The following is an 11,515-nucleotide window of genomic DNA, read 5'->3' as shown; positions in this document are numbered from 1 at the left end:
CATTTGTTCATTGTTAGGTATTTATTTCATGGCATTCATAATTGGTAGATCTTGATAAACTGCCATAAAATTGACAAACTAGTGACTAAGGTAAAAACATGCTGTAAAAAATCTTGCAGTAAGAATGATTAGTATACAATGAAATCCTAACTAGCAATACCTACACTTTGCACAAGATATTACAACAAATTAGCTAAGCCTTGTGTCAATACGCTTTACAGAGAGTCAAATCCAGAAGATAGGTGACAAAAGTCTCAGTGAAATCTGAATGCTGTGCTGGTCCGTCATCTTATTGTTGCTTACATTCTTGTTTTCCTTGTGCCTACAAAAAGCATTGAGCGGGCTTAACGGAGTGAGAACAACCGTTCTTCCACAGCACATTCGTAGAGATAGGCAATGCCAGTAGAGCCACAACAACACGGAAGATGGAGCACAAAAAGAACGGAGACTCTCATGCGACAATATGAAAAAAATTATAGCAGAAAATATCACCAATCACATGTGATTAACGTGAACCATCATTTTTGTTAGTTGCGAAACATCGTTATACAACATGGTAGTGATACAGAGGCAAAACATATATCATGCACACAATGCAATCCATGACATTGCGATAGCAGACAAAGCGATGCCTCTTTACATACCACTGATTATTAGAATACTGTCACTGAAACACGGATACACTGTTATTCATAAACTTGCATAAAATAAAAAATCTGATATGAAGACAATGAGAAGACTGTCAAGCGCAAGGTTTCGTCAACTTAACAAACATAACAAAGTTGTTTCTTGGGATAAATGGGTGAATTTTAAGCTAATAGGGCGCTCTGATCAAAGATAACTCTGGAATAAAATACTTAAAGTGCCTCATAGAGGCGCTACTTCACTACCACCCATGAGACAACAACCCCTACAAACAACGATGTACTAAAAGCAAACAAATATACAATAATGCTGTCATCACTATGAATCATCGCAAAGTTTACATTTCACTAGATGGTTCGAGTTAGATATCAATGACAATGCAGACATGGTTTACACATATCTATCTTAAGCCGAGGGTTTACTTTGTGCTCTTTAATTTGTCAAGACACTCTGATTACAACGATTGGTTTCACTTAACAATTTTGATCATGTTTCAAAATTCCATCGTAACATCTTTCATGAATTTTTCGGTTAGCTAATGCCAGCTCACAATCATGTGCAACTATAGCAAGACTAAGGCTTGTAGCAACCTAGAAACCTTTGAACTGGTTACAGCCTATACGTCCTGTCATCTACGCTTTGACACTGATGTATGACAGTCTATTCCTACTGCTTCCTTGTCAAGGAGTACCGCAAAAAAAACCAACTGTCTGATGAATTGGTGTAAAGATGTCTCTATTCCATTACAACTTTTATTTGTGAGATGTTATGTACCGCGCTAATATATTTTATCTATTACATACAAAAGATTCAATATAACACATATTGAGCGGAGAATGCGTATTCTAGAAAGGCGTATGTTGATTCAATAAAATTATCTACCCAATTAACCAGTATACGTATAGCCTGTGTATATGTTTTGTAGGCAAAATGTGGATTGTTGGATGGCATCAACATGCATACATAACGCGAATAATACTCATCCAATGGTATTACATTTGCATTCACTATTTACCGAGTTTTCTCCAGAATCATGCACTGGCTAAGCTAGGAGAACATGGCTTAAACAATAGCCAATCACTTGCATGGCATATTAAGATTAAAAACGCAGTCTCTGCTTCGTTACACTACTACCGTGCAAGCATTTTATATTAAAACAAAAAAGCAACGTATTTGAACAAAATATTATTTTTGAAAACAGTGATATATTATGTTTGTGAATGTCTTCTCGTTAGGATTTTAGTGAATCTATCTTCTTACATTTACTGCAGCTGGATCAAAATCTTCATCATCGTCATCTTCGTCATCATCATCTTCATCATCATCCCCATACTCCTGAACACAAACAGGTTCAATTCAATGGCATTATCATTTGAGCAATAGGACTCTGACATGCAAGAAACCTGATAATACCACAGAGTACAACCAAACCCCGACATAAGTTTCCAACAGATGATGTAAACATGTGCAGATGTTTTACTCCTAACGAATTTCCAAAAGATGACGTTGTTTTTTGAAACTGCGTAGTTTTACATGTTGCAGTGAAGCGGCTAAGAAAACTTTAAAACAAAAACTTAAAAAGCAAAAGGCAACAAAAACTACAAGCTACATTAGTTACCTGGTCAAGGTCGAATAAGTTACACTGAATATGTCTATCAACCTTTTTTACTTGCAGACCTAGACCGATGCATCACCGAACTTGCACTCCCATTCGCTCATTTCTAAGGCAAAGTAACAATAAGAAACTTATTTTTTACATTTACTTTTTGATGTATTTTTATATAATATCTATGTTTTAAGGTGCGTGTGATTACCTGTAGTATTTATTGCAAAGCTTTTATAGGTTTTGGGCTCTGGAACAAATTAAAAAGATCACCATGTATTCATATAGTAATATTTAACACACAAAGCAAGTCTCAAAACAAATTAATTTTGTATGTAATGAGAAGTTTGATTGTCTATATATGTAAGCACAGGGAGCTAGCCTAAGCATACTGATTAGAGGCATAATCGATGTATAGCAGAGATATTTGCTGTAGCTAAACAAACTGGCGCCACTAAACGATGTGTCACATTGACAAATAGTACCAATGGGAAGTGACATCAGTTGTATGCAGACGATGATGCCCTTGCTGGATTTTTTTATTGTTGTTGAAGCATTATCAGCGAATTAATTATCTGTTATGGATAATGAACTAGTTGCGATAGCCGTAACATTTGTGCAGCTATTGCTATTTGCGCTGCAGTACTTTGAACACAAAAAGTATAATCCAGATTAAAAATAAAAATCAATTGAGCACAAAAAGCTCGGCTTCACAAAATTTATGAACTATAGAAAAACTTCAGGTTTCAATAGATTTAATTAGCTAAAGAAATATTTAGATGGTTTTGAGGACAGCTTCAATTGGCACCAGTGGTCTTCACTTATCTGTTACAAATGAGAATATATTTGTCCATATAGCAATGGTTGTTTGTGTAAAGCCAGGCTGCCACCGTTTTAAAGTGAATCTTGAAGAAAAATTAGCTCACGCTAGAAATCAATAAAATAGAATTGATTGTTTGCTGCAAACGAACCCTTTTGGTCAATCGCAGATGTGTCAGTTTATCATCTATGAACGTAGACAAATATGCTTGTTTAGACATAATCTATCAACATCGTAAGAAAATGTTGGTTATGCAAACAACACATTTTGTCAGACTGTAGCCAACCCTCAATAAAGACAGAAAAACGGACACATGTGCTTAGAAAATACAGGATGTTATTTACTATTTGCACATACCTCGCAAGCCTCTCCGGTGAAGAACAGCACCGCTCTTGGTACGACTCTCTCACGGATATAGTGACCAATCTCATAGTCAGCTTGAAGCAATGCCTCTGTTTCCTCATCTATTTCCTCTGATTCTACTTCTGCTGCTGTGAAAGAGTAATGCAGCAGTGCTCATGTTATAGCTAGAGGCCAAACATGAATATAGCAAACACTGATATTATCATTTATGATGTGTTGGTCCTGAGTGATTAAAGACAGGTCTAAGATAGCCTAATGCGTAGTCTATAAAATTCTTGATGTAAGTGAGATGTCTGAGAAAGTAATTTTCACAAGGCAAACAAAGTTGATGTGTACCTTCGGGCGGAGTGAAAAAGTTGAAGAAGGAGTCCTGATGCTCCTGCTTTGTGACAGTGCGAGTCGTACCAGACTTCTGATGCTTCTGCTTCTTCTTCACAGTCCGGACAGATACATTCTTGCCCTTGTTCCAGTTGATTACACATCTGCATGAGACAACAGCAATGGGATTACACATCTGCACGAGACAACAGCGATGGGATTACACATCTGCACGATACAACAGTGATGAGATTAAACATCTGCATGATACAACAGCAATGAGATTACACATATGCACGAGACAACAGCGATGGGATTACACATCTGCACGAGACAACAGCGATGGGATAACACATCTGCACGAGACAACAGCGATGGGATTACACATATGCACGAGACAACAGCGATGGGATTACACATCTGCACGAGACAACAGCGATGGGATTACACATCTGCACGAGACAACAGCGATGGGATTACACATCTGCACGAGACAACAGCGATGGGATTACACATCTGCACGAGACAACAGCGATGGGATAACACATCTGCACGAGATAACAGCGATGGGATTACACATCTGCACGAGACAACAGCGATGGGATTACACATCTGCACGAGACAACAGCGATGGGATAACACATCTGCATGAAACAGCAATGGGATTACACATCTGCACGAGACACCAGCGATGAGATTACACATCTGAGACAACAGAGATGGGCCGTTCATTTAAAATATCCGGACAGCAGTTTGTGATACATCTCAGATTGAGGAGATACACAATCAAAGTATAAGACTATTAATAAATTCCGAGAGTTAAAGATCAGCCTTGATGAATGATTCAGCTGTTCTAGGCAGCCATGTGAAGAAGCCGCAGTCAATTTCAGCAAGCTTGTTACACAAACAGAAACAATCCTTAATGTGAATGTAAGATGAAAGAACTGCTTAGCATGATGCAGCGGAGAACTCAGCAGGCCCAGACACAGTAAACACTAATGCAGTAGATATGGCTCAGGAGTTAATCTAGAGCATTAGGGCAGCTGCTAGTGAAGGCCTTCAGCTCCATCGCTACCAGAACTATGTTAATGCAATGATACAAATATTGGAACTGCCAACTGTAGAGCTGTAGAGTGTTTGTTAACTATCGAATTAATCCATTGAAACAGTATATTTAGATCTGAGTTGCTATTGACTAGCTTTGATGAGGACAACTTGTCAACAGATTGACAAACAAACCAATACTTGATACTTTGACAGCTCAATGTCAAGCATAAGATAACAATCGCTGATTGAACTAACAAATCAAATCACACCTCCACATTTTAAGGACTGTGTCAAGTTGTTTCAGAAATGAATGTCATGCAATATACACGTATTTACATGCAGACTTTAAACAAACAAACATAACTAAAAACTTAATCTACCAAAAGAATTAGGTGTTAATATGTGTGAGGACTCACCCTTGACAGGCAATGATCTCAGGCCCTTCGAATGAAAATGGATCATCTTCATCTGGTTCTGACCGCATCTCATAGCTCTTGGTTAGGACTTTATCAGAAAAATACTCATTGGCCGAAAAGTGGAACTCCAAGGTGAAGCCCTACAGATCAAATAGGCAATTATAGTGGAAGAGCTTACCATGTACCAAAGTTTGTGAGTGATACCAAATAACAAATGTATTTAATGCAATTGTTGTGAAACACATTTCTCAATCATTGATCAGTGTTTCCACATTTTAGTGTTTCCGTGTAATACATTTTAGTGTTTCCGGGTAATACATTTTAGTGTTTCCGTGTAATACATTTTAGTGTTTCCGTGTAATACATTTTGGTGTTTCCGGGTAATACATTTTAGTGTTTCCGTGTAATACATTTTAGTGTTTCCGTGTAATACATTTTAGTGTTAGTTTAGTGGCACTTCTAGCAGGTGATAGCTGCAAGTACAGAGACTAAACTAGAATCGAGTCAGCTGATGTTTGCATAACCAACCAACGAAGGGTAAGTATAATCACGTAAGTAATAATGTAGCTGTAATAATGTAATAATAGTGACAGTTGTTGAACTCAACTATCTTCAGTCAACAAGGGTTTAATCAGGACTAACTAGGACCGAACCAGTTATAGCTGCAACTATTATAGATAATAGCAGTATTATAAAAAGTGCTAATCAGAAATAGTTATAGAAATCGCTTCTTATACATCTATTCTAAAACTGGCTGTGCTACCCGGCGTTGCCCGAGTAATAAAAACGTCTTCGGTCAGACAATTGATTTGTATTTAACATATAACAACATTTGCCAGTCTAACTTTCAAACGACATATCATGAGGAAAGTGTTTTGTGTAATTGAAATAAATTGAAAGAGAAAATAAAAACAACCGTAAAGGTTTTCAAACTTTGTCAAACAACTTTTAAATTTCACATCAAGAGGAAAAGGTCGCGCAGGTCAAATAATTCGAAGAAAATAAAACGACCATAAAAAGGTTTAGATGTAAATGTGAAATAATTAACAAGTAATGGCTACATCTAATCGGTTTTGCTACGATTACAATAAAATATGATTCGGTAATGATACAATTAATACGAACTGAGAAAACAAAATAAAAATCCTGAATATGTTTAATTAATTATAACAATTCTTGCATAGAAGTGTGTGGGTATAAAAAAGGTTACTGTTCCATCAGAAGCTATCCATCAAAACTTTGAATATGACGACACAAAAACGATATAAATGTCCACGTGAGAAGAATTAGCATTGACCCCAGATATAGTAATTGAACCTTACGAAAAATATTGCTTAACAGGGGCATCGTAACGCGTGGCCGCAGCGGTAAAATAATCAGCAAGCGCTATAGCTATATCTATAGCCGGAATGACCGACATACTTTGAGAAATATATATATAGATGGATTCAGGCAGTTAAAATACAAGTACAGTCAAACATGGATAACTCGAACTTCAAGGGACCGAGCAAAAGTGTTCGAATTATCAGAGCATTCAAGTTATCAGAGCACTGTCACAAGTCCATATATTTACTTATTTATTAGTAGATACATGTACATATACAAACTATAATATAAATCAAAAGCACAAATGGCTTGTTTCAAATTAAATGCTTCTAATGTAAAGTTTAAAACGTTTTCATGAAAAAGTATAGAGATTTTTCTATCACTTGAGATTGGTTTGTTGTTTGAGGTGATGTTATTGCCAGGACGTTTTTCAGATCGACATTGGCAAAACTTGATCGTTGTTGAAATGCTCAAAAGAAAAGACATTTTTTTCTTTTGGGGTTTTACCCACGATCAATTTTGCCGTTTTTTCTTGAAGTTTATGCAGATTACCTTACTTTACCTGGGATTCGTTAAGAGCAACACTCCGAGGCAGTTCAATTAGAAGTTTTACGAGGTTTTACGGTACATTCTATATCACTCACGCTTTTTTAATAGATACTTATTGAATGTACACACGTATTCTGTGTTTAGGTCAAACGATGAATAGTTTTTTGTAGCTCAGACAACGTATACGTTTAATTACAACATTTTTAAGACGTTTTAAACATTCAACATTCCGACGTTGATTCAACACGGAATCAACGTCGGAAAACTATTCATCACGGGCTAGCCGAGTCACGCGCTCAAGGATTTTCGCCACGCACATACAAAACAACATGCGATTTTTGTTTTGTATGTGCGTGGCGAAAATTCTTGCGCGCGTGACCCGGCTAGCCCGTGCTATTCATCGTATCGCAGTATAAATCAAATTTCACCAAACTTTTAGAAAAGTCGTTGACAAAAATATTTTGCCGATGGTGGTAATAACGACGCTTATGAATTACAAAAAGATGAAGTTTACCTCTATGACTTTGAATAAAGTGATTTTCTAAAGCGAAAACAACCGTTTCGGTAGCTGTTGGGCAAAAAAACAGTTCGAATTAACAGTGTTGAGTTCGAGTTATCTATAGCAATTTATCATTAGGTGGGAACGGACCAAAGGAAATGTTCGAATTAACCATGTGTTCGAGCTATCCGTGGACGAGTTATCCATGTTTGACTGTACAAGTAATAAGAGCAATACCAAATATCTTATTGTTATGAAGAAACTAGTAAGGAAACATTTCTTATAAAAATTGTTTGCTCAGCGCGTTTCCATAAATGATTGACTAAAATAAGTTATAGTTACAGCTGGTCATGAACAAGCAATAAAATTTAAGTACCTTGTTTTTGGAATAAATAATAATACAGTCATACTTCGACTTACGAGCTTAATGCGTTCCGAGACTGAGCTCGTATGTTAATTTACTCGCATGTTGGTGCAATTTATTTATATATAGAACCATTAAATATATTGATTGGTTTCCATACTCTAAAAAATGCAAATAAAACACTCAAAACAAGATATTGTAACAGAAAGAACATGTTGGTTATTGCCCTAATTTACCAAATGCTTTCAAAAAGCAACAATTAAAAAATGATGCAAGGAAATGTGATTAATTAAAATGTAAAATTAAATACATACAATAGCAGCTAACGCTAGCATTTGCCAGAGAGGGAGATATAAGTTATCCTTCATTAAAACAGTTGACTTTGATAAATTTGGATTTTATCAATGTCTTAAAAGACAAACGTAGAAGCAAACCTGAAAGCAAACTTTCATTTTTAACTTAACGTAATTAAAAAAATTTTCAGCGTTCGTAGTTTGAAGTTTCTCACTGGTTAGCTAATGTTTCCTTTGTTTCACTTTCACGACTAGCCGGCCGTTTTAAGATAATCCTATCTAAAGACGTTTGCCTTTGTCGCCCTTTCAACATGTTGCGATTAGGACGAACGCAGGTGTCGTCACAAAAGGTTAATGCACGACCACTAACTAGCCAACTTGTCCGAATGTCTATTTTTATAGTTTGCTAGATAGCACCGGCCTTTTCATATAGCATCGTTTCAGTTACGCTGTCACCGGCCAATTGTTTATCTTTTATCCAATGCCTGAGCAGTCTCTCCATCAGCTGTCGAGAAGATCGCTGCGCCGTTTAGAAACTATGGCCAGTCCTTTTGCGAACTAAATGCCCTGAATATAATTCTTCGGTTTGATAATTGTGGATGTATTTCTGTCATATTGCTGAGCTAGCTCAATCACGCATACATATTTTGCATATTTTTCAATAATTTTCTGTTTAATATCAACTGTTATCATTCGCTTTTTCTTTGCATTATCTTTCATTTTACGGGCAAACTTTCGGTCAACGCAGAGTACTTTTAATTCACATAATTCTGCACTGAAAATCGCACACAAAAAAAAGCACGGTACAAATGTATAACCTGAGCAGTTGAAAAATACAGAGTGATGCTGTTCTCATAAAACACCTCCGGCATACTTGGCAACTTGACTCACGTGCTCGTATCTCAAACATGGCTCGTATGTTAGTGCTAAAACTCGCTTAAAAGCTGGCTCGTATCTCAAGTTTCTTGTACGTTGGAGCACTCGTAAGTTGAAGTATTACTGTAGAAGGAATTTTATAAGATTTGTAGTAGTTTTCAAGGCACGGAACTCGCATATTTCCGCGGAAAGCCGCTTACAATTTTAAAAGGCTCTAGATTATTAGGTCAGTACTACTTGAGTGAGAAAGTGAAAATACATGACAACTCTTTCAGCTGAGGTGTCCTTAGCCGTAACAACACTAATATTTAATAATGCACCTCATATTGATTTAGATCTGGGAAAGCCATTTACTGAGTAAAGCTCTTCTACATAAATATTTATTGTTATTGATGACTAAAGGGACCTTATAACAGACGATACTTGAACAGACAGGCAATATTGACCCGACTGAAAACTGAGCGAGACAACTCACCAGCAATTACTGAAGGCACTGCTAATGCGAACATAGTACCTTCGCACACGTGTTGACATCTGACACTAAAATAAAGAGATGATGAGAAAACTAATTATAGCCTACCATAGGCTCGGCCGAGAAGTCAACCTTTACATTGGTAAGGTGCTCCAATATCGGTTCATCGTGATCCTGAATCATGCTTGCTAATAACTCCACATTTTTAAATGCCATGAGCCAGAACCCCTGCACTCCCTTAACGTCTGCAACGAGTAAAGGCAGTTCTTCCAGATAAGACTCACAGAATGCAGATGTGAAGCGCAGTTAGATCATTTGTACGATCATTTGTACGAATGTAAACAACATAAGCAGAGGGAATTGTATCTACCACAGAGTTTGATTCAGTTAGAACTACTGGCTCACCATGGGAGTCAAATGACGCAAAAGTGGATGCAAGACTGCAACAAAGACAACCTCAATACCAACTAAACTCATTATATTTTACACTAAATGATTAGCAGCAGCAGTTGCAAAACATCTTAGCAATTCCTGTTCCCAACCTAGATGTCTCAAGCTAACGGAAGTTTGTAACTTTCTTCAGTGACGATAGCAGTTGCTGCACTGGTATCACGTTTTACGTAGGTGAGAGCTGTTAGCATGGCGAGCAGACGATGAGTTCTCACGAAGAGTACCAGCTGTGAGCGAATGTAGCTTGTAACAATGTATTGTAAGTAAGGTGAGCTGAACAGCTGTACCAAATCAATAACCAAAATTCATTTCATGGAGACCATTCACCTTAGTAACAAGCACCTGTCACCAGCGCACTGCACTCGTGCCACATTCCTCCACAAGTTAATTGTCAGAGTATTTTGATTAAAAAGTCAGCTACTGCAGCTCACCCTCACCCTCCTTGTCATTTTCCTTTTCACTATCCTCTATCCTCAACTTATCTGCTGCCTCATCAGCAAGAGACGAATCTTCTTCGTCATCTGACGGCCAGTCGCATTGTTCATCTGTGGGTTCCACTTCACCAGAGACTATCGCTTTCCTCTGTCAACACACAAGACTTCCTCTGCCAACAAGGTTAGCACACTGCACACAAATGTCTTTAATCACCCTCTGCATTCCATTCTCCAACATCAGAAGGTTACAGTAAATCTATAGCAGCACAACTGGAAACAGTCCAGTATAGCTCAAGTCCATTATTAAAACAAGTTAAACACGCCTAGAAAAATGCTCTATGCTCTATTCTCTTTCTTGTCGATAGGATAGAGCAGCGACACCGCTTGTAGTGTCGAAAATTGTGTGTGTACTTGCATGTTCGTTTGCGTAAGCGCTGTGTTTCCACGTATTTTTTGGCCGATTTTGTCTAAACTTCACACGCAAATGCTCCATGCCTTGCGCCAAGCCGCTAAAAAGATTTGGTTTTAAAACTCCGTCAAATTCCTGTTTGTTGTAAACCAGGATATTATCTATCTCTTACTTACATTTGAATGATATTACCATACTTTTCGGACTATAAACCGCACCCCTATATAAGCCGCATCTGCTTTATTTTCCAAAAAACGATAAAACAATACGTTAACCGCACCTTTGTATAGGCCGCAGAACTCAGGACGGTGCTTTTTAACGCGGCAGCAACTTTGCTGTTTAAAACAGAACAGTGCCTAACGGCACTGTTTCGTATTAACCGACGCTTTTTAACCTAATGCACAACGGAACGGTACCGTTAGGCATTTTTTCGTATTTTCTTTTACTGCTAGAGGCGTACTAACCGGAGATTCTGATTAATGCGCCCTAGCGATGAAAGAAAAAGCCACCGAATAGCGCACCCTTATATAAGCCGTATGGTTCAAATCATCAGAAAAAAGTAGCGGCTAATTGTCCGAAAAGTACGGTACATCACTATACACTTTTCATTTGCTTGCTTTCCTAGAAAACA

The 11,515-nt window shown here is 37.5% G+C and overlaps 1 protein-coding gene across 4 annotated transcripts in view; it reads right to left on the bottom strand.

The window, feature by feature from the left end:
- Nucleotides 1–5: 5 nt before the first annotated feature.
- The window catches only part of LOC137385640 (nucleosome assembly protein 1-like 1-B), a 38,421-nt gene continuing 26,911 nt past the window's right edge, over nt 6–11,515 (bottom strand). Inside the window, exons 4-11 of one of the 4 annotated variants that reach the window (XM_068072146.1) lie at nt 10,473–10,623; nt 9,700–9,836; nt 5,213–5,352; nt 3,768–3,913; nt 3,426–3,559; nt 1,906–1,980; nt 645–667; nt 114–322 (exon numbers count right to left, since the gene is read on the bottom strand). In XM_068072146.1, the coding sequence (XP_067928247.1) occupies nt 665–667; nt 1,906–1,980; nt 3,426–3,559; nt 3,768–3,913; nt 5,213–5,352; nt 9,700–9,836; nt 10,473–10,623 (786 nt within the window). In that variant the 3' untranslated portion in view covers nt 114–322; nt 645–664. Of the gene's footprint in view, nt 323–644; nt 668–1,905; nt 1,981–3,425; nt 3,560–3,767; nt 3,914–5,212; nt 5,353–9,699; nt 9,837–10,472; nt 10,624–11,515 lie in introns of all 4 variants that reach the window. The other 3 variants (XM_068072147.1, XM_068072145.1, XM_068072144.1) reach the window with 3 other exon arrangements.

This window comes from Watersipora subatra, chromosome 1 (genome assembly GCF_963576615.1).
Source record: "Watersipora subatra chromosome 1, tzWatSuba1.1, whole genome shotgun sequence".
NCBI lineage: Eukaryota > Metazoa > Bryozoa > Gymnolaemata > Cheilostomatida > Watersiporidae > Watersipora > Watersipora subatra.
The sequence above is the reverse complement of the archived record's forward strand: the minus strand, read 5'-3'. Positions and strand labels throughout refer to the sequence as shown.